Source organism: Canis lupus, chromosome 9 (genome assembly GCF_011100685.1).
Source record: "Canis lupus familiaris isolate Mischka breed German Shepherd chromosome 9, alternate assembly UU_Cfam_GSD_1.0, whole genome shotgun sequence".
Classification (NCBI taxonomy): domain Eukaryota; kingdom Metazoa; phylum Chordata; class Mammalia; order Carnivora; family Canidae; genus Canis; species Canis lupus.
Genome location: NC_049230.1, coordinates 5,417,387 through 5,439,074, shown reverse-complemented (window position 1 = coordinate 5,439,074; position 21,688 = coordinate 5,417,387). Strand labels below are relative to the sequence as shown.

Below are 21,688 nucleotides of genomic sequence, written 5' to 3'. Positions count from 1 at the left end.
CACAGTGGGCGGGGCTGGGTCCTGGGCTTTGTCTTCAGGTGTTTGCGGAACCCTGGCTCAGGGGTGAGGGTGGGGTGCCAGCTCCAAGGCCCCAGAGCTCTTGCACAGAGCAGCTGCCTGACTAACCACCCAGGCCTCCGGAGAAGCAACTGAAACTGAGGTTGCAGTTTAGGCTGTGCTGCTCCATCCAGCCCTCCATGCAGCCACTGACGATGGCCCCGCGGCTCCTGCTGCTGCTGCTGGCCTTCCTCAGGCTGGGCACCACGGGGCCCTTGGTCCAGGGGCGGGGCTTTCGCTCGCCAACAGTTGGTAGGTGGAGAAGGTAAAGTCATTAAGCTCTGGGACTTGGCCGCCAGGGCTCCCACCCAAATGACCTTGACCTCTGTCCTTCAGCCTGGCCATCCTTTTTCAACTTCAACCAGCCCCAGGGGGTTCAGGAAACCATCCAGATTCCAAACAATGGCAGCGCGCCCCTGCTCGTGGATGTGCAAGTGTTCGTGTCCAATGTGTTTAATGTGGTAAGTGTCCTCAGGCCAAAGAGAGGGCAGGGCACTAACCACTCAGCCCCAGCAAGCGGTGGGGGCTCCTGCCTCTTTTGTCCCCTGCGCCCACCCCCAGGTGACACACTGCCCCTCCCTCAGGACATCTTGCGGTACACAGTGTCCTCCATGCTGCTGCTTCGGCTGGTGAGTGTCTGGGGCAGGGGGCGGGGAAGGTGGGACTGGAGACCCTTCTCTTGTCCAGCTCAGAAGTACCAGCCTTCATCAAACTGCCAAGCCAACTGACTTGTAGATACTTGGGAGCGGGAGCCTTAATGCCTTCTTTATGTCCCCAGTCCTGGGTGGATACTCGCCTGGCCTGGAATGCGAGCCTGTACCCACAGCATGCAGTCACACTGCCCTGGGACTCACTCTGGACTCCGGGACTCACTATTCAGGAGGCGTAAGTGAGGAGGGAGTTCCTGGGCCAGGAGGTCCTCTTTAGGGACTATGCCCCTCTGGTGGCCCTGCCAGGCCACAGGTGCACCCCAGTGTCCTGGGCCCACCTCACCCTTCTGGAACCTGGATGCCAGTAGAGGGCAGCTGGGCTATGCTAGGGTCTCCCCCTCCACCCCCTTCTGAGAAGCAGCCGAGCCTCCAGCTGTGGTATCTCCCTCCTCCACAACAGGCTCTGGGTGGACTGGCAGGACCAGAGCCCGCGGGCCAGAGTGGGCCCTGATGGCCACGTCGACCTGTATTTGGCCCTCACCACGGAGACCAACTGTGACTTTGAGCTCCTCCACTTCCCCAGGGACCAGAGCGACTGCAACCTCAGCTTCTATGCTCTCAGCAACACTGGTGCTGACAGGACAGGAGCTGGAGGCGGGGAGGGGGGAGGTGCAGCCTCTGGCCTCCAGCAGACATGTGACATGGGGGGCAGCCAGCCTGTGTTCATACCGGGCCACCTCAGGCTTAGGGGAGCTGAAGAGATCCTAGAGCAGAGCGTGCCTCTCACCTGCACTTCCCACTCAGATGGCAGCCCACCTCCAAGCTCTCCCCTGCTCCGGGCTGCGGCCCCCACTGCAGCCGCCCTCAACAGCCAGGGCCAAACGGCAGTGTCTGCACTGCTTTTGTCAAGGCCAGAGGCCAAGGTTGCTGCAGCCTACTCCCGGAAGTATCCTAAAGGTGTAACCATCCAGTAAATATCCCATAGACCCACGGGGGATATCCAGCTTGGCCCAGAACCCCCAACCCTTGCCTCACATCCCTGCCCTCTAGGAAATACTACAGCAGCCGCCCCCTGAGGCTAATACTGCAGGCATGAGATATACTGGGAGATGCATCCATAACCACACCCCCCTCTGAGAAGTGGTGCCACATGCATTTAGTTTCATAATGAAAATTCACCTGTGAACCTGAGAAGGCCCTTCCCCCAGCTGGAGGGAATGTGGGGTGTTGCACAGAGCATGCTAACCTCCTGGTCTGCCCCCAGCCACCATCAGAAGTCTCCATCAGCCCTGGGCACCTGGCTAGTCCCTGCCACTCACTCCCAAGAGAGTCAGGACCAGGGGGACCTTTTTCCTGCTTCACCACTTTCCCCTGCCCCCTTCCAGTGCTAGAGCTGGAGTTCCGGGCCCATGCAGTGAACGAGATTGTGAGTGTCAAGAGGGAATATGTAGTTTGGGGTCTGGAGACCCAAATCCCTCCCCGGCAGCTGGTGCCCTGCTTCCAGGTGACGGTGAGTCAGGACATGGGACATGGCGCACACAGGGCTGGTGGGGGTGTGAAGCATGTGGCAGAGGCCACGGGGCCACCCTTCAGCGGTTCGGGCCCCTGATGCCCTCCCACAAAGCCCCAACTTTCTCCCTTCCAGTTGCGCCTGCAGAACACAGCGCTGAAGGCCATCATAGCTCTGCTGGTACCTGGGGAGGCGCTGCTGTTAGCGGACATGTGCGGGGGGCTGCTGCCCCTCCGGGCCACCGAGCGCATTGCCTACAAGGTGACCCTGCTGCTAGGCTATCTGGTCTTCCACTCCTCCCTGGTGCAGGCACTGCCCAGCTCCTCCTCCTGCAACCCGCTGCTCAGTAAGTCATGCGCCCCTCACCCAGCCCTGGGAGGGGGCAGGAGCGTGTTCTGTTCATCTTTCTGGGCACCGGGGGATGCAGGCCTGGCCCTGACCCCACCACACCCTCCTGCCCCGCCAGTTTACTACTTCACCGTGCTACTGCTGCTGCTCTTCATCAGCACCATGGAGACCGTGCTGCTGGCTGCACTGCAGGCCCGGGGCCACCTCAGTGCCAGAAGCAGCCCCATCCCAACCCCAAGAGGGGAGCAGCAAGATCATGGGGACCTGGGGCCGCATCCTGAAGGTGGGCAGGGAACCCTTGCTGGGGCAGGGGTAGAGGGAGGAGTCTAGGAGCAGCTTTGACAGGGGCAGAGCTGGCAGGCTGCGCACTTAGGGCTGATGCTGGGGATCGCGAGGTTATTTAGAGGCTCCAGGCACTCACTCTGCTAGCTCCGCTGTCCCTGGGCTCCTCCGTGCCTGCCATTGGAAGACGCAGGTATGGAGCAGGGAGCAACGGCAGCTTCCCTAAGGGCCCAGGTGACTTCAAACTCCCTGAGATAACAAGGGTGCTTGTTATCGGAGCTTCTGTAGAGAAGAAGCCCTTCTCTACAAAGGCTTCTTCAGCTCAAGATGGCCTGGAACGGGCCAGACTGAAACATTCAGCAGTTGTGAATCTAAGGAAGAGATCCAGGCTGACAGCCCCCAGGGTTCAGCCTCCTGCTCTGGGCCAGCATGTTGGGGGAGCCCTGAAAAACAGCTCCTTTCCCTGCTTCTTCCCCCACCAGAAGCTCCCGGAGTGAAGGAGTCAAGGAGCTGGGCTGAGGCTGCCGACCACATCTTCTTCCTGGTGTATGTGGTGGGGGTAGTGTGTAGCCAATTCTTCTTCATTGGATTCTGGATGTGGGCGACATGCAAGTCTGACCCAGCCCCTGGTGAGGCCATACCCCATGGTGGGCAGCCCAGGTTGTAACGGGCCAAGGCCTAGAGCTGTAGCCCGGGGAGGAGGGCCATGACAGGGTCTCTGGAGAGAGGAGGAGGGAAGACGACTCTCTTCCCTAAGCCAGAGGATCCCAGGCCACCCTGAGTTCTCCCTTAGTGACAGCATGCACGCAGAGCATGAAATAAACCCATCACCCAGGTGTCGTGCACACGTGCCTCGAGGGTTTGTCTTCACTGAGCTCAGCTACTCCTCATCCTGCGCAGGTGGGGCGGCCACTCTGCACCCACCCCCACTATGCTCCTGAACTTCTCACCACTGTGTACCAGTCATCTGGTCCCCATTTCTGTGCAATTACTGCTGCCTGACCCTAGGCCCCGAGAGATGAGCCTGGACAGGCCACACAGGGTGGCCAGAGCTTCTCAGGATTCCTTCTGCGGTGTGCTGGACCCCAGAGGGCACGTGCAGAGGGCACTCCTGCTCCAGCCACCTGAGGGATGCCTGGGAGGCAGAACACCCCCGATTTTCAGGACCGTGGGTGACGGGAACTATGTTTTCTGCATAAATCCATGAGCAGGTCAATCCTGCTACCTTTTTCTCCATGCTCTCTGGCTTTGCTGTGGCCTGCCCTACCCACACTTCAGGGCTAAAACAGGTGGTCCCCACCCGCAGCTCTGAGCTGGGCCGGAGGCAGGCTGTTTCCCCTCCTGCTCTTGTACACACGAGGCAGCTGTGGGCACAAGCCCTTTGTCCTCCTTCTCTGTCCTTTCCTGTCTAGAAGCCATCACGTGGCCCATGCAGCTTGAGGGTCATGAAACCTAAGGTGGGAAGGAGCCCCAGTATTCTGGGAGAGTGCTGGTCAGGGGTGGGGGTGGGTTCCAGGAAGAAGTGCAGACCAGGACTCGGGGCGGGGGGGTGCTCAGGGACAGCTCTGGGCTGGACAAGGGGTGGAAAAAGTTCCTGTCCCAAAGGATGTCAAACTCACCAGGCCCAGAGTTAACACTGGTTTATCTGTCCAATAACAGGGCTGACCGGGCAGTACCAGGCAGGGAGAGCAGCAGGCTCAGGCAGAGGTGTCAAAGAGGCGATCGATCATGTCGCCCACCTGCTCCACGCGGTACTTGATGTACTTCTCAGGGTTCTTGGTGAACGGCACGCTGCCATACCTGCCCAGGCACTGAGGTCAGGGGCAGCCTGGCCAGCCCCCCAGCTCCACCGCAGCCTAAGGTGCTCCTGACAGGCTGCCCCTGAGAGATGTCCCTTTCTGGCCCCACAGCAAAGCCCACGGCCCTGGATCTGCCACCCACACCCTCACGCCCCTCTGTGTGTTCCTGTAGAAGAGAAGAGCAGAGACCCAGCAGGGGAAGCGCGGGGCCCAGGGCTGGGAAGGTGGAGACAAAGGGCTCACCTGTGCAGAAAGGCCCCGTACGTCTCCCTGACGATGTTTTTCTGAGCTTGGCGAATCTTGTCTCTCTGCTCCATGTCAGGAATAGCCCAGGCCTTCTGGATCTTGCACAATTCTTCAAGGCCATCATTGAAACCCTGGCCACCAAAAAAGTGGAAATGGGAGTGACCCAAAGATAAAGACTTTGGGTCCGTGTCCCTGCAATAGCAGCAGGAAGCACTGGAGGTGGTGGGGGGTTGGGTGAGCAGGGAAGACCCCAACTCACCTTGAAACGCTCTTTGATCATCTGTCGCTCCTTGTCCCTCAGCTGGGGGTGGTGAGAGAGGGCAGAGAAAGTGTTCCTCAGAGCAGATCTGCCCTGCCACTGGCTCCTTCCCCAAACACCCAAGCCTGGGCCTGGCCCTTCTTCTGGATACCGTCATGGCCACAGGCAGGCATCATTTGCTCATCCCAGCAGGATGCTTGTCCATTTTTTTCCCCAGAGACATGACACAAAGTATCACATCTGCTAGACACCCCTTCCCAGCCCAGGCCTTCCGCCCACCTTGACTCCGGGTTGGAATACAGGTAGATTCTTCTCAGAAATGTAGTCAGTCACCTTTAACCAGCTGTCAGGTGGAGAGAGAGGCAGAAGGCAGAGGAGGGACAACCTCAGGCTGCTGCCTCTTTCCAGGGGCTGGTTTGTGTTGTTTTTTAAATCTACTAGGGGAGGGGAGGTCAACGATCCATGGGGGTCAGAACTCAGCAGAGCACAGTGAGATTTCTCCTTGGGAAAAGAAAATGTTCAAGCTGCTGGCTTTTAAAATTAAGAACAGGAAACAACATTCAATAAATTGAACAAATAACTAGCAGCTATGCCTCACATCGATCTCCTGGAGAATAAAGATGGAGAAGCAGATGAGGAAGAAAGAAGCAGAAGACAGACAAAGCAAGGAGGAGGGAGACCACTTACAGGAAGAAACACACAAACCAAGGAGAAACAGGGGCAAGGAGCAGAGGGAGCCCTGGGGGCGAGGAACAGAAGGAGCTCTGAAGGACGGGTGAGGAGCAGTGGGAGCACTACAGAGCGAGGCTCAGGAAGTTTGAGTATTCTTACAACCTTGCTCTTTGCTTGGCCTCACATCCCCACACCTCTGATATGCAGTTTTTTGAGTCTTCTTAGCCTGCACCCTTGGCACACCACCCTCTAGAGAGGCTGGCCATAGCAGCCCCTAGGGAGCAGGTGGTGGTAGGGAGGGGCTTCCCCTCCACCTGGTCAGTGTGGTGAAACAGCAAGGGGAGCATTGAGTTCATAGGGGAGCAGTTCCCCATTCCTGACCCCACTTGTAATGAAGCTTGGACAGGAAGAGTGAGTGAAGGACACAAGCTTGGGGGTAATGGGGGGGGGGGCACGGTGGAGGCCCACCTCCGCTGGTAGGTCTGGATCTGCTGCTCAATGTGCTCCCGGTAGGAGCGCTCAGCAGTCTTCTGGGTCACAGCCACCAGCTGGATCAGCTCAGACCTGGGGCGGGGATAAGGAGGAAGCAGAGGAGGGCCGCATTGGCTCTTGGGGCCCAAGGGTAGTGAGCCTCCGCAGCAGCACCAGCAGGAGGCCTGCCTTATGCCTGTGCCCCAGGTCCTAGGACTCCAGGAGGTCAAGGGCTTCCCTCCCCACCTGGCCAGGCAGAGGGTGCAGGCAGCCCCAGGAGGGAGGCAGGCAGGAGGGCAGGCAGGAGGGAGGGAGGCAGTGTGGGAGGACAGGCAGGAGGGCAGGTAGGCGCAGGCCCCTGCAGCCACTCACTTCTCCAGGGCCTTGAGGATGTAGTTGTAGTTGTTGTGCAGAAAGATGGCGCTCAGAGCTGGGTCCTCATACACTTTGGACTTGCTCAGGAGGTTCAGCTGCAGGTTGCCCAGGACTTTACCTGCACAGGGAGGGTGTGGCTACATCCATGGGCAGTCTGACCTAAATGACCCAGTCCCTGTCCCAAGAGCCTTGTCCTTCCCAACTCCAGACTCCACAAGCCTCAGGAGCCCTCTGCCCACAGCCCAGCTCAGCCCCTAAACTGGAAGTTAGGCTGCGATTCCAAAGGTGAGGCTCAGGAGAGCACTGGGAATAGCAGGAGGGCACAGAGGAAGGAAGGGAAACGCCAGTGGAGGTGGGCAGGTGGGCGCGGGGGGCTGCCGGCCAGCCAGAGAGCACTCACAGATATACGTGCTTAGCAGGCGCTTGCTGAACTCGGAGCTGTAGCTGGTGGCTGAAGAGCTGGTCTCTGGGAGAAGAGAGGCCTGTCACTGCAGCCATGGCAGCAGCCAGGACCCTCTCTGGCCTTCCCTCAGCCCCTGGAGCAGCTGTGGAAACCTTGGGGTGGGGGTGGGGGGGCCCTGAGCCTTCCTCAGGCAGACTGGACGCAGAACGGGGAAGGGGTTGGTCTGCTGAGCTGCCAAGCTCCCACCTGCTGCAGGAGCACCCCCTGGGCAGCCTCTTCCTGGAGCCCAGGGCAAGCCCCTCTATGGTGATAGGTGGCAGGATTAATGAGCTGGCCCATGATCAGCAGGAAGTCTGGGGGCACAGGAGTGGGACACCCCTTTCCCCCCAGCCCCAACTAATGCAAGGTGCTCTCTATAAGGTCCACTTATCATATTTGTGAACAGCAGGGTCTCAGAGTGGGCTCCCTATGGCCTTTCCCCTTTCTCCCCCACTTCCCACAACCTCCTCTACTGGGCCCCTCTAGACAAACAGAAGGCCAAGGAGGTGGTGGTGAGGGTATATGGGGAGGGAGGGGGCAGGCACTAGGCTAGCCTGGAGGGTGCAGCCAGCCTTGCTGGGAGCTGAGAGAGTTGGGAGTGCCCTAGAGAAACCCACATCCCCTCTGATCCCCGCTCCCAATAGGTCCTGAGTCTGTCTGGGTGCCTCTGTCCCTAAGGAATCTCACCCATGGGGTTTCAGAGGGGTAGGATGGGGCTGTAGAGCCCTGCCGCTTACCTCGGGGGTCTAAAGGAATATTGTATGTGTCCCCAAGAACTACGGAGTGAAAGGCAGTGCACTCAGAGGGGAAGGGGAGACAAAGAAGGGAGAAAGACGCAAAGTGCAAACACAGGTTAGCAACCGTGTCCCCGAGCAAGCAGACCCCTCCCCGTGACAGCCAGAACACAGACAGCAGGACACACCCAGGCTGCTCCCCGGAAGGTGAGGGAGCACGCAGCGAAGTGGGGATCTAGAGAACTGCAGGCCAGAGGCCGCTCCTGGCTCCCTCGCCCCCAAAATGGAGGGAGGGGGAGGGCCCGGGGGCCCCAACAAATTGGGTTGGGTCTTGGTGCTCAGAAATGCCAACCTCCTTCCATGCCAACCTCCCCAGCTCCAATGCCAGGGCAGCAGTCAGTGGGAAGACACCCGGCTGGCCCTGAGGCGCCAGCCCACGGAACGGTCAGCTGTGTGAGACTAATCGGGAGGACAGGCGAACCCAAGAGCAGATGGAGAAATGCGGAAGGAGGGGCGAGGCAGGCAGGGCATCTTCGAACCAGGGAGTGCCACTCTCCAGAGCGAGGACGGTGGAAGGAGCGAGAAGGGAGGGAGGTCGGGTCAGGAAAGGCACAGTCAAACCCCACTTCACAGAGCCGGAGGAAATCTCTCCCAGAGGTGGCCAGTAACCCTGTGTCTCCAGACAAGAGGGAGGAGTGGGGTATGGGGAGGGGGCCCCACTGGGAGGTGCCAAGTACCTTGGGAGGCCAGCATCGCCCCGGCTGTCTCTTGGAAATCCAGGAGTTGCTGTAGGAAAAGGATGGCCTGTGTGGGGAGAAAACAGGTCCAGGGAGAAGGTCAAGGGCAGGACCTTAGAGTCAGATCACCTCCCAAACACACCCCTTCTGACCGTTCCAGGGCAAGTGCAGGGCCTGGGGTCTGCCAAGGGAAGAGTGGTTGCAAGCTTCCTGCCCTGAATGATCCAGTCTACTGGAGACACGAAATACTTTGCCATCTATCCTGCCACAAGCTCTGGGCCAGGCTGGGTCCCTCCCCTCCCCAGGCAACCCGGGGCAGCACCTACATTGCTTGTGAGCTCATGCACGGTGCCATCCTTGGGCATGTTGTATTCCTTGTCTGGATCATTCTGTGGAAAAAACAGTCCCAACTTCCTGAACCTGCTTCCAAGGCCTTGCGCTCCACCCCGGGGCCCAGGCTGTCTGCACCCGATGCCACCTCCTGGCAGAGAGGTGTTGGGGTGCCCCTCAGGCACACAGGTGAGAGATGGGACAGGAAAAATAGGGCAGCAGCCTCACCCCTCAGAGGCTCTGGAGCCCCCTGGGTATTGACTAGCAGCACAGCCAGCTAGTCAATGGGCTAGCTGGGTGGCTTGGTTTCCGTAGGAGCCCCCGAGGCAGGCCCCTGGGGGTCCTGCCCACAGTTCTAGGGCCGCAGATGGAGAGGGAGAGCACCTTGATGTTGTCGGCAAAGTCCTCCAATGCCTTGGCTCCAACTGTCTCCATGGAGGTGATGAGGCCGGGCAGCTTGTTCTTGGTGCTGGCAGCTGTACCCTAAGGACGCACACGGCTGCAGAGCTGAGCCTGGCTCCCCGCCAGCTGCCTCCCTGCCCCTCACTGCAGGGCTCCCACTCCTGTTCGGTCACCCTGTGAGTGTGTGCCTACATCTGCGGCCCCGTGTAGAAGCTGCTTCCGCTCACCTTCTGACTGGAGGCATGAGGGCAGAGAAGCTGCACCCCTTGGGAGGCCATGCCAGGCAGCACGATTCCTCCTCCCTGTGTCCCCGGGTCTTCCTACCCACATACCTGGAGCACCTGGTCAAACTCGGGCTTCGTCTGCTTGAGGTGCCGCAGGATGGGGAAGACAGTGAGCACGGCAGAGAAGTCGTGTCGGATGATGGCCTTGCGGGCAGCAGACACGATGTTCTCCCCTTCGAGCATCAGCCCGTCCAGTGCATCCTGGGAGAGCATGGCAAGGATGCGGCTCACAGGGGGGCAGAGGGGTGTGAGCGGCTTCCCAGGGGCCCCTGCCTCAGCAGGGGGCAGCAATGGGGAGGAACCCCCGCCCCCCTACACACACACACACTAGTTGTGTGGCTCTAGTTGAAGGCTACAGGACAACAGGTCTGTCCCAAACGTGAGCTTCTGTGGTGGCAGCTTCTGCTGGGGCATCTGGTCAGGACCCAGGAGCAGGGTGGGGGCGGGGCAGCACCTGGATCAGAGAATCAAAGGTCTTTTTCTGATGGTGCTCAGGGATGACGTCCATCAGCAGCTGGTACTCGCTCTGGGCCAACTTGACGAAGGCACTGACACAGTGAATGTAGGCGTCGGTCTCCACATCTAGCGTGTCGTCTCTCCCTGGAGGGACAGCAGTGCCCCTGAGCTGCTGGCCTGCGGGAAGCCGCTCTCCCTGCTGGGTCTCCCCAGCTCCTGGCCTGTAGCTCGGGCCAGCAGGAGATGGGGAGGAGGAGGACTATTCTGGCAGAAAGCTGAGAGGATTCCAGCAGGCCTGACTGCTCAAAAGGAAAAACGGGGCTGAATCCAGCCTTTGTCCTGGCTTCATTTTCAGCTCTGCTGGACAGTGTTTACGTCCCAGAGCATCAGGTACTAAAGGTGGTAGGGAGATCGATGAGGGGATAAAGAGGGAAGAGCCCTAAATCGGCTTCCTAGCCACGGTATGCCTGACCCCAGGACTTAGGATTCTGAACTGCACCAGAAAGAGGGTGGCCAGGGTGGGCGAGAGGCAGTGCCTGTCTCAAGGGCACTGTGGTCACCCATCTGAGAAAATGCTAGGTCACTGAGGGCAGTTCTCAGCCCCACCAGACATTCTGGAATGTCTAAGAAGGCAGTGGTGGACTATGGCCTATGAGGCTAGCTGGCACAGGGTTACACTCTGAGAAGAGGCAATGTGAGTCCCAGAAAAGGAGGGCTCCTGGCTGGTCAGCTGGCTCAAAAGGAGACTGGGACCCACTAGTGGAGGCTGGGGCAGGGGGCACCCGCAGGCAACCTGGTCCCATAAGCAAAGAAACGGGCTCCGAGTCAGAGCTTTAGAGCTGTTGGTGGAGTCAGATGTCAGGGCTCCCTGCCCGCCAGGGAGCCGCCGTCCAAGTAGCGGCGACTTCTCCCCTTGGCCCAGGCCCTGAGAGCCAGGCATACACTCCCATCTGGAGAGAGACAAGGAGACCTAGTGCCCAAAAGAGAGACTTGAGAGAGAGAGAGGCAAACAGGCCTGGCTCATCCTCAGAGCGGAGCCCTCCGGGGACTGTTGCCAAGGCAGCGGCGGCTGCCCTCGGGCTGGGCTGCGGTACTCACCAGCCAGCGGCCCGTGCTTGTCGTTCAGGGCCTCGGACAGGTGCTTAACTCGGAAATCATGCTCGTGACCTAGCAAGACGTCGGCCGCACAGACACAAGCAGCGTTTATCCAGGGGCCGGGTGGGCTGCCCCTCGGGGCCGGGGAAGAAGCCCTCAACCTCCAGGAGGGGATGTGAGATGGGGGTGTGAGAAGGGCCCCGGGAGGGGGCTCTGAGGCCCTCCTCTGCCTCGGACCACCTTGGGAACAGCCATTTCAAGCCTGACTCGCAGTGTCCCAGACCGTCCTTGGGAGCTGGTTCTCCAAGCCCAAGGCCAAGAGAAAGCCTGCGGGACGACCAAGGAGGGTTCTGGAGAGCTTCTGGCAGCTCCAGAGGATCTGATGCTCAGCCCCAGGGGGTTTACCCACCTCACCATATTTGGGGAGAGACCCAGTTAGAGTAATGTCACTGCTGAGTGAAACGGGACAGCCTCCTTTTGTTCCAAGGATTATTCTTTGGAAGGAGGGTCAGGTCCACCAGGGCAGGGCTGTCCCTCCTCTGATAGGAGGCAAGGAGGGACCCGGCCTACAGGCTGCCCATCCCCTTTGCGGCACACCCTCCCCTCTCTAAAGCCAGGGGAGGTGGGGGTGGCCCGGAGGCCTAGGCCGGCTTGATCCTGCCACTGCTGGTCTGAGCGTGAAAGGGCTGCCCATGACAAAGAACTTTCTCTGAGTTCAAATAGAAGACAAGGACAGAGACGGGGAGGGAGGGAGTAGGAAGCCTCAGGGAGGGCAGAGCTGCCGTCAGCCCGCCAGGACCAGGCCGAGGCCACGACACCTACCCCTGTGGCCATCTGGAACGAGCAGCACCAGGGACCTGCTGTTCCCACCCCTGCTCCCCTCTCAGGGACTCTCCCATGGCCCTCCTGGGGGCTTGGAGGCTCTGCCCTGCCACGAGAGTGGACACATGGTGGAGGAGGAGGGAACAGGAGAAGAACACAGGGTGATTACCTTCCAGAGGAATGAGGTTAGAGCCCCCCTTTTTCCCATCTAGACCATGCTGGGAATACTGTTTCAGAAGGTTCTGAGCCTTACGGATCGTCCCTGTCACCAGAGCCACACAGAGAGGAGACAAGAAGACCTAGGAAATGAGTGAGAGAAAACAGCAGCAGGCCTCCACCTGCCCCCCCGAGCCCCGGCCCCGGCCCCCCAACAGTGAGCATGCCCACACGCCATCTCTCCAGCAGGCCCCTTCCAGGACCCCCGGAGGCACTGCAGATGGACAGGAGGGAACGGGCCCAGGTCATGCCCCACATGGGGCTCCTGATTCTGCTACTGACCCTCGTTGCTCTGGATTTGAGTTCTCTTTAGGAAGTGCAGCAGGTGAAGGAGATGAGATGGGCAAAGATCCATCGGGAGAAGCCAAAAATAAAGACACCACTGAGTGGCAGTTAAGGCAGAACAGACCAGGGCTCAGGACGGAGGTGCTGGTGACGAAGCTCTCCCACCCGGAGAGCACAGCCAGGTTGGCGGAGTCTGGGGACCCCCTGGCCCGGCCCCGAAATGCCAGGCAGGGTTCCCCGGGCATGCTCAGTGTTGGGACGTGGACAAATGGAAGAGGTCGACAGAACGCAGAACCCGGGAGTTGGTGAAACGTGACTGAGCTTCTTGGGAGAGCGGTGCCTGAGACAGAAGGCCTGGAGACCCTGAGGCAGCCTGGCCCCTCGCACCAAAGCGACCCGAACCCCCAAAGCAATCGGGAACAAACTCAAAAGCTCGGTTGGGGTTAACGGAAGCCACCACACAGAGCCGGAGGAGGCAGGATAGTAGAGAGGGGGGCATGCTCCCGGCATGGGGGAAAAAAACAACAGTTAGTATCACGAGTGAAATCAACACAAACAAAACCACAGCGCCTACAGCCCCGGGGGTCAGCCACCTCGGTGGGAATGAGACCTCGCAGGGCAGAAAATGGGGGATATAAAATAGTATTTAAAATAGCCGAGGACAGCTGCCTTGTTGATAAAATGTACTAGGAACGGGGAGGAGGCCCCACGTGTAACCCTGGTTCGTCTCCCCTGGAGACTCCTTGTGTCCCCGCAGCTGTCTCTGAACACAGTGAGGCTGTGCGGGTCCTGGCAGCACCCCAAAAAGCGGGGCGAGGAGGGGCAAGATCTGTGACAGCTCCTTGTTCTGTTTGGACCACGTGACAATTAGCCACTAATGACCAAGTTCAGGGCCCAGGCTCAGCATCTGTCTCCTGTGTTCTCCCCATTCAGCCAGCGGTCCTGCTAATGAGCAAATCGGATTCCTGCCCCACAGCCCCAGCACACGGGCCTGGGGGAGGCTGGCTGGTGTGGACATGGGTGACAAATGCTGATGGGGTGGCCGCCAAACCCATCAGGTGCCCAGTGACCACAGATGCTGACATTGGGATTAGATTACTGGTCCACTGAGGCCTCGCTGCTCCCCACCTCCGAACCAGGAGCGGATGTGCCAGGGGCCTGGCTCCCTGGTTCTCTAACATCAGCCCTGATGCGCTGGCTGCTGACAGCTCTTGAGACTCTGCAGAGACCAGGGATCCTCACAGCCTGAGTCTTCCTCTAGAACCCACAAGCCAAGGACAGATGAGACCCCCTGTGAGCCCCGCCATGGCCAGCCAACACTCTGGGGGCAGTGCAGACCAGTCGGGGGCCCCCTGTGGGCCTGTCAGAGAAGAGATGGGGAAGAGGGCACAGGCCAGCTGAAGCGGGCTGCCTCACAGCCTCATGGAGGAAGACTGCCCCGCCCAAAGCACAGAGACATAGGAATAGACCTACTGTGTGCCGGCAGCTGCGGCCCAGCAGGCTGGCTCAGCACAGTCACTATTGGGAGCAGGTTTTCTAGGTGACAGCCAGGATACCCACGCTGGAGGGAAGAAGGCGGTGTGTCTCTGCTGGGGCCCCCAAGGGCAGCCTCTATGCTACCATTTCTCCAAACCCCAACTAAAGGCCTGAGTGGGAGCAGGTGCTTGCTGAGGGGCATAGGGAAGAGACACTTAAACACAACCTGCTATCACGAGGGACAGGTCCCACAGGCTACAGTGGGCAGTGTACACAGTGTACACAGCTCAGCAGTGTCAGCTATGGTGGCAGCAGCCCTTCACTTGTGATATCCTAGCCTCTCCTGCAGCTGAGGACAACAGCTCTCAGTAGCCCAAGACGGCCACGCTCGCCAGGCCGTGGCTGACACACAAGGACATTTCCCCCGGAGCACAGAGCCTTAGCAGAGAGGTCCCTGCTAGGTGCTTTCTGTCCTGCGTACCTACAGTTGGGGTCACCAAGAGGACCAGCTCTGGACGGGCCGATGCTGCTAACCTCAAGGTGGCTGAAAGTAATGCAGGTCCCATGCAGCCTCCTGGCTGGGGCTTAAAGGGCCGGGGTGGGGGGCTCACCTGGCCTCTTGAGGGGCTTCTTGGTGGGCGTGTCTTTCCTCTTATTGGGGATAGCAGGGGAGTAGGGAACCCCAGAGGAGGAACTACTCTTCCGGAAATGCTCCTTCAGGCCCTTGATGGAGCGGTCTAGCTGGCTGGAGCGAATCTGGTAGTAGACATTCATGAAATCTGAGGAGAGAGGGGATGACAGAGCTATGGCAGCTGGGGTCCCTGCCTCTGCCTTGCTAGGGGAACCTCACTTTCCCCTCTAGGTGCCGGGTGCAGAGCGGGAGTAGAGCCCACCATTTTAGTTGCTAACTCATGCCTAGCATCTGCTATGGCTCCCAGCCACCCACATACCCTGGTCCCAAATCAAGTCGTCTTAAAGGGAAAATACCCCTCAATAGAATGGCTAATTAAGTTTTGAAGGTAAAGTTCTTTTAAATAAAAGAAATACATAAAAAATTAGAGGATGCCTGGGTGGCTCAGTCGGTTGAGTGTGCGACTCTTGGTTTTAGCTCAGGTCATGATCTCAGGGTTGTGAGACTGAGCCCTACGTTAGGCTCCACACTCAATGGGGAGTCTGCTTAACACTCTCTCTCCTTCTGCTCCTTCCCACTGCATGCATGGTCTCTCTCTGTTTGGACAGATCTGTTTGGACACTTCTGTTTGGACACTTCTACCTGATAGTCACATCTTTGAGAAAACAGCCAAAGAACTCCCTATGTAAGAAAAGCCTGAGTATGCTCACTGCAGCACTGTTTATCAATACTGGAAAACTGGAGAATCCAAAAATGCAAATGAACAAGGACACACTACATTTCCGCAGTTTCCATCCAATGTGTCTCTGGGAGCCCCGTGAAAAAAAACGGGCCAAAACACAGGGGCTCTGGCTGAAGGCCGCTGAGGGGTCTGGAGGCTGTCTGATGGCCTCCCTCTTCTCCCAAGGGAGCCCCTAAAACTGCCGTGGACGCATTCATAGCTGTCACATAAGCTGTAGGTTTATTGCTCATATATCATTTCGTATTGAACTTCTACTTATTAAAAAAACACCCAGGTAGATTAAAGAAATAAAGGGGAGAAAAGCCCACTTGGTCTGGCCCTGCCCCCCAGGTCCTCTCACCTTGGTTGCGGCCGTATTCCACCAGCCAGCGGGAGATGCGGATCACGTCCTGGAGCACTCCCTCGGGCAGGTGCTCCAGGGGTACCTCCTCCTGGACCTCCAGCTCATCTTCGCCACTGATCAGATCCAGGATGAGCACAGGGGACACGACCTTACTGTGCCTGGTCATCAGGCTGCGGAACTCGGACTCCAGCGACTCCTTCCCCCGCTCAAACAGCAGCTTCTGCAGGGACGACGGGAGGAAGGAAGGGAGAGGGTCCAGGGCTGCTTCAGCATTCAGCTGGCCCCTCCTCTGCCCTCACCAGCCGATGAACATCCCACTGAGCCATTAATCTGTCTTCTTGTTAGGAAAGGGTTTGCAAAAGAAAAAAATAGACAAATCGGGAGATCCCTGGGTGGCTCAGTGGTTTAGCGCCTGCCTTCGGCCCAGGGCATGATTCTGGAGTCCCGGGATCGGGTCCCACATTGTGCTCCCTGCATGGAGACTGCTTCTCCCTCTGCCTGTGTCTCTGCCTCTGTGTGTGTGTGTGTGTGTGTGTGTGTGTGTCTGTCATGAATAAATAAATAAAATTTAAAAAAAAAGAAAAAAAATAGACAAATCGAACCATGTCAACTGAAAAACTTTGTTCAGTGAATGACACCATCAAAAAAGTGAAAAGATGACCTAAAGGATGAGAGAAAACACTCACAAATTATCTATCTGGTAAGAAGCAGGTAGCCAGAACATACAAGAGAATGGGAAACATCTGTCCACACAAAACAGGATCCGTGAGGATTCATAGCAACATTATTTGTAATCGCCGAAAAGTGCAGTGTCCATCAAGTGGTGCATGTGGTCCATCCACACAATTCGACATGCTCAGCCATAGCAAGGAATGAAGCGCTGACACACATCACCATATGCCTAAACCTTCAAAACATTATGCTCGGGATCCCTGGGTGGCGCAGCGGTTTGGCGCCTGCCTTTGGCCCAGGGCGCGATCCTGGAGACCCGGGATCAAGTCCCGCATCGGGCTCCCGGTGCATGGAGCCTGCTTCTCCCTCTGCCTGTGTCTCTGCCTCCTCTCTCTCTCTCTCTGTGACTATCATAAATAAATTAAAAAACAACAACAACAACAAAAAAAAACATTATGCTCAAGGGCACCTGGGGGGCTCAGTCAATGAAGTGTCTGCCTTTGGCTCAGATCATGATCTGGGGTCCTGGGATCAAGTCCAGCACTGGGCTCCCTGCTCGGTGCTTCTCCCTCTCCTCCTCCCTATTTTTTTTTTTTATTTTTTTATTTATTTATGATAGTCACAGAGAGAGAGACAGAGAGAGAGAGGCAGAGACACAGGCAGAGGGAGAAGCAGGCTCCATGCACCGGGAGCCCGACATGGGATTCGATCCCGGCTCTCCAGGATCGCGCCCTGGGCCAAAGGCGGGCGCTAAGCCGCTGCGCCACCCAGGAATCCCTCCTCCTCCGTATTCATGCTCTCTCTCTCTCTCTCTCTCAAATGAATAAATGAAATCTTTTAAAAAACACATTATGGTAGGTCAAAGAAGGTGGACACAAAAGGTCACACATTACATGATACCATTCACAGGAGAAGCCCAGAATGAACAAATCTGGAGAAACAGAGTAGACCATGGACTAGCAGGGGCACGTGACTGGGAAGAAGAGCAGAGAGGAGTGGCTGCCAGTAGGTTCAGGGCTCTTGTTTGGGTGATGGAAGTGTTCTCAAATTGGTTCCAGTGACGTCGTGCAACTCCATGATTATACTAGAACCACTGAATTGCATCCTTTAAATGAGCAATTGTTATGGTATGTGAATTACATTTCAAGAAATAATTATATCTCAATAAAGGTATTTCAAACACGAGAGAGGAAGGAGTTGGACCATCTCTGCTTGAACGAGGAGGACATCCTCTTGAGACCTCTGGCTAACGTGTTCTGTCTCCACCCTAGCCCCACGCCCAAGTTCTAGGATAGCTCTTCACTCCACGATCCAAACTTAGCAATGAGCCCCAAAACAAAGTTGTCCAGTCCCTGACACCCTAATTGCAAGACAGGCCCTCCACCCATGTGCTGCAGTGCACTGATGACACTGGTGTGTCCCCATTGGTGACTGGTGTTCCAAGGTACTGATCCTGCCAATCCTCCAGGCAAGAAGAAAGAACCTTGGGTGGCCAGAAACCACTGCCTGGTTACTAGTTCACCCCAGTGTGACATACAAATGTCCTCACTTCCATCACAAACCCCGATGGGAGAAATGTTGGGAAGTACTGCTCTAAGCAAAAGCTTTCTGGGTTTGAGAAAGGCCAGGTTCCCATCTGCGTATCTCGCTTACTTCCTGTTTTGGGCAAGACATATACTTGGGGTGAGAACTGTAGTGCCAACAGGAAGGTGTGCTGGGTGACTAGGTCTGAGTTGACCCTTCCTCTACTGTTCTTCCCGCTTTGGGAGGTCTGGGGCTCCGCTCCTACCACTTTTCGGGTCTGCATTCTCCCCTTTTCCTGGTGCCTTGAGACAACCTCACTTTCTAGCCTTACCCCATTCTGCTCTGGTCACCTGCTAACTCTAATACTTAAACACAAAGTTGTAAAACAAAGAAATCAAACATGAAAACACGAATGCAGGTTCTGAGAACAATCAGATTCATAGAGATATAAAGGAGAATGATGCTTGCCAGGGGCTGGGGAAAAGGAGGAATGGGAGTTAAATGTTTAGTGGGCAAGAGTTTCATTCTGGGAAGATGGAAGGAGTTCTGGAGATGGATGGGGGTGGCAGGTGCACAACGTGAATGTACTTAATGCCACTGCTCACTTAAAAATGATTAAAATGGCAAATTTTATATTATGTTTGTACCACAACAGAAAAAAACACAAATGAATGTATAAAGCTCAAATATGAAATTTATATTGGATGTGTAATTTAGTTTAAATTATAAAAACATAATAAAAATATGTTATCTATAATTTCAAAGGCAGAAGTCTTCATGCCTGCAGTATGCATACTGCATTGCCTACAACTGTTTCTTCTACTAGGTTCTCCTTTAAGCTGGCCCTGTGTCCCTCATGAGACCAGGGCAGGGCCTGGTGTCCCCAAACCTCCCACATTCACCCACGGGCCTCTCACCACTTTGTTGAGCTCTGGGCTGTCTGGGCTATTGTCCTGGAAATACTCCACAGCCTTCTGAATCTTGGCCATGCTCCCCAGGTACTCTTCCAGCCTGCCTGTGGGGCTGTGAAGGCAAAGAGCTGCATCAGCCTGGGCAGATGGAAGATGAAGAAGAAGGACCAAGAGAATGGAATCTAGAAGGGAAGAGAATTAACACAACGGATTCTGGGCTCAAATATATTCAAAAGCCTAGCGTTGTCACTGGCCCAAGAGGTGTTGGCAATGTGACCCTCTGGCCCTAGCTCACCCCTCCCTGATGATTTTCTCAGTGTCACTGGCCACATGGTAGTAGCTGATGACATGGTCTAGGCAGGACAGAGTCTTCTCAACATTCTCCTGCAGCCGCTGCAGGTTCTCAGTCTGCTTGTGCACAGGGATGATGGAGTTCTCTAGCTTCATAAGGCGACTCTCAAAGGATGACAGGATAGACACCTGCAGGGGGACAGCCCAGTCTCAGGACTTGGGGTTGTCCCAGGACTGCTTCCACCCACCCACAAGCTCTTCGACATTTGCAGCCTTTCCTTTGGTTTCCTAGATAATAATTCGTCCATGAGGGGAGGGAGACGGTGTCCTTGTTTACCACTGTATCCCCAGCACTTACCATGTGCACAGCACAAAGGAGGTGGTCCAAGTAAAGTGGAGGAAGTTTGACTTGAAGGCAAGCCACACAGCAAATGGAACTCATTCTAAATGATCACCCAGGATAGCTTCCCTTCCACCCTTTGAAGCTAAATCTCAACTTCACTTCTCTTGGAAGCTTTCCTAGCCTGAACAAGAAGTAGTTTCATACAGAGTCGCCTCAAATGCATTGCTAGTACCTTCAAAACCCTCTCTCTCTCTCTCTCTCTCTCTCTCTCTCTCTCGGCCAATCTCATTAGATAAGGACTAAGACTTGATGATTGTATTCCTGGGCACATACCCAGTTTGCATCTACTCAATTTGAGCTTTTCCAGTCTCCTCTAGAAATAAGAAAGGAAATTCCTATTTGCTGAGCACCTGTTGTAGACCAAGTACTATGCAAGATGCACTCCCAAACATTGGCTCCTACGACCTTCACAGCCACACCGGGAGGTTGGCATCGCTGCTTCTAGTAGGTGAGTTAACCGAAGCTCAGAGTTACCTACCTGTCAGGAGCCACACACAAATACAGGGAGAGGCGAGGACCAGATCCCAGCTCTGTTTGATTTCAAAGCTCCTTCGACCCCTAAAGCCCTCTGAGGTGAAGGCTGAGTTTTCTCTGCCCTCAGTCATCACAAAATCTCAGGCCACTCCTGCCCTCTGGTCATCACCCGAGGTGAGGACGGCACACGACCAGTACCCAGCCCACCTAAGTCAGTGTCGCTAGAGGTTTGTGTTAGGAGAGAAGGAAGAATGGAGAGCCTGTGCAGAAAGCGGAAAGTCTGCACCAGCAGGGGCTGCGGCATCCTCAGTGATGGGGCAGAAAAGGCCAAGGGAGCTAGGTAAGAGACACCCCACACATTACCAGCTTCGCGACCCGGGTTCGAACCCCGGGCCTTACGCAAAAACGGCCTGTCCGCCCCTCCCACCCGAGGGGTTACTCACCATGTTTTTGGTGAGCTGGTCGCTCTTCTCCAGGCTGTCTCGGATGAAGGACAGCGTCTCCTCCTCCTGGGGGAAGCGGAGGTGAGCAGACCACAAGAAGCCCGAGGCTAAAGAACCGCGCGTCTCAGCCCCGCGGCCTCGCCCCCAACGCCGTCTCCCCACAGGGGGTGCTCCCTCCCAACCCTGCCTCCTCCCAGAGCAGATGCCCTGGCCCGGACCTTGGTCCCTTCCCTCACCTGCTCCCCAGCCTCACCTGCTTCAGCTTGTCCTCGATCTCCCGCCGCCGGGCGGACGCCTCCTGCGGGGGGATCATCGCCTCGGCCCAGCGGCTCCCACCGCCCTGTGCCTTGTCTCTCTGTGTGCCCTCTCGGCTCCCGTCCCGGCCACACCCACTTCCGCCTTTGGCCCCACCCAGTGGCGCGCTAGTCGTGCCATATTGGGAGTGGCAGGCGGAACTGGATAACGGGTCTGGGCAAGTGGCCATCTTGGGTGTGGCAAGTGCGTGTTCCCTGTATTGTCAGAGAAGGTTCGCAAGTAGCTGGACGGCTGGAGCTCACTTGCGGTCTTCGTGTGAAGACTCGCCCTTTTGACAAAGGCTGCTGGGGAAGGACACATGCTTATTTCACTAGATCGCATTTTGTGTCCAGGCGCGGATGTCGCGTTCCCCGCAGGCCGCAGCACAGAGCGTGTCACAGAGTGGGCCCCGAACACGTGGCCACTTGATGAACCAGGGGCTTGTGCTGTCGCTTCTTCCTTCGGGCCTGCATTACACAAAAGCATGAAGGGGCGTCGTGTGCAAGCCCCGAGCTGGGGGCTGGGGACAGAGTGGTGGCCCAAGGCCCTGGTGGCAACCATAACCATAAACCTGGCGTGTGTGGAGCCCAGCCAGATTCCTGGGGCTGCAGAGTCCTTGGAGCATCCATCCATCCCCGGGAGGCTTGGAGCTTGCTGTCCAAGCCTCACCCTAGGGTGTCTGTTTTGGAGAGAGCTGTATGGTTTTATTTGTTGGGAGTGAGAACCTGGCTGCTGGTGAGGTGTCTTCTGCTGGAAGCTTACCTAGATCTGGAAAAGGTGCAAGAGGAAGGCTGAAAGTTCTCAAACCTGTCTGAGGGATTGGGGCCCAGCTCGGTAACTACTGTCAGTTAAAGAGAGATGGTCGCCTGTCTACAGGGATTCAGACACACGGGGAGCATTTCTCATAGAGGCTTTGGGGCAATGAAAGGCTTGGAGGGCCAGCAAGGTCCTTTCTCCAGAATTCCAAAACATTCTAAGTCCTCTGCCCCGAGGCTACTCTAACCACAACTCC

General features: G+C 56.8%; 2 protein-coding genes across 9 annotated transcripts; one reads left to right on the top strand and one right to left on the bottom strand.

The window, feature by feature from the left end:
* Window positions 1–212: 212 nt before the first annotated feature.
* ZACN (zinc activated ion channel) lies at window positions 213–3,514 on the top strand. The gene is made up of 9 exons (NM_001010955.1): window positions 213–309; window positions 394–518; window positions 642–686; window positions 836–942; window positions 1,168–1,337; window positions 2,093–2,217; window positions 2,353–2,563; window positions 2,684–2,848; window positions 3,330–3,514. Exons 1-9 carry the CDS (start codon window positions 213–215, stop codon window positions 3,512–3,514), a joined length of 1,230 nt encoding a protein of 409 aa, NP_001010955.1.
* Window positions 3,515–4,471: 957 nt separating this feature from the next.
* Window positions 4,472–20,793, bottom strand: EXOC7 (exocyst complex component 7). Of its 8 annotated transcripts, XM_038546532.1 has the most exons (21): window positions 20,636–20,793; window positions 20,383–20,448; window positions 19,067–19,251; window positions 18,778–18,883; window positions 15,662–15,884; window positions 14,560–14,727; window positions 12,141–12,233; window positions 11,153–11,221; window positions 10,053–10,198; window positions 9,647–9,799; window positions 9,297–9,395; window positions 8,909–8,971; window positions 8,583–8,649; window positions 7,849–7,887; window positions 7,070–7,135; window positions 6,667–6,787; window positions 6,292–6,387; window positions 5,431–5,494; window positions 5,152–5,193; window positions 4,890–5,023; window positions 4,472–4,647 (listed from the first exon to the last, which is right to left on the bottom strand). In XM_038546532.1, the coding sequence occupies exons 1-21, from the start codon at window positions 20,693–20,695 to the stop codon at window positions 4,545–4,547; spliced, it is 2,163 nt and encodes a 720-aa protein (XP_038402460.1). In that variant the 5' UTR covers window positions 20,696–20,793; the 3' UTR covers window positions 4,472–4,544. The 8 variants fall into 8 exon arrangements, with proteins under 8 accessions (XP_038402460.1, XP_038402461.1, XP_038402462.1 ...); XM_038546533.1 differs by lacking the exon at window positions 7,849–7,887; XM_038546534.1 differs by lacking the exon at window positions 11,153–11,221.
* Window positions 20,794–21,688: the final 895 nt, after the last annotated feature.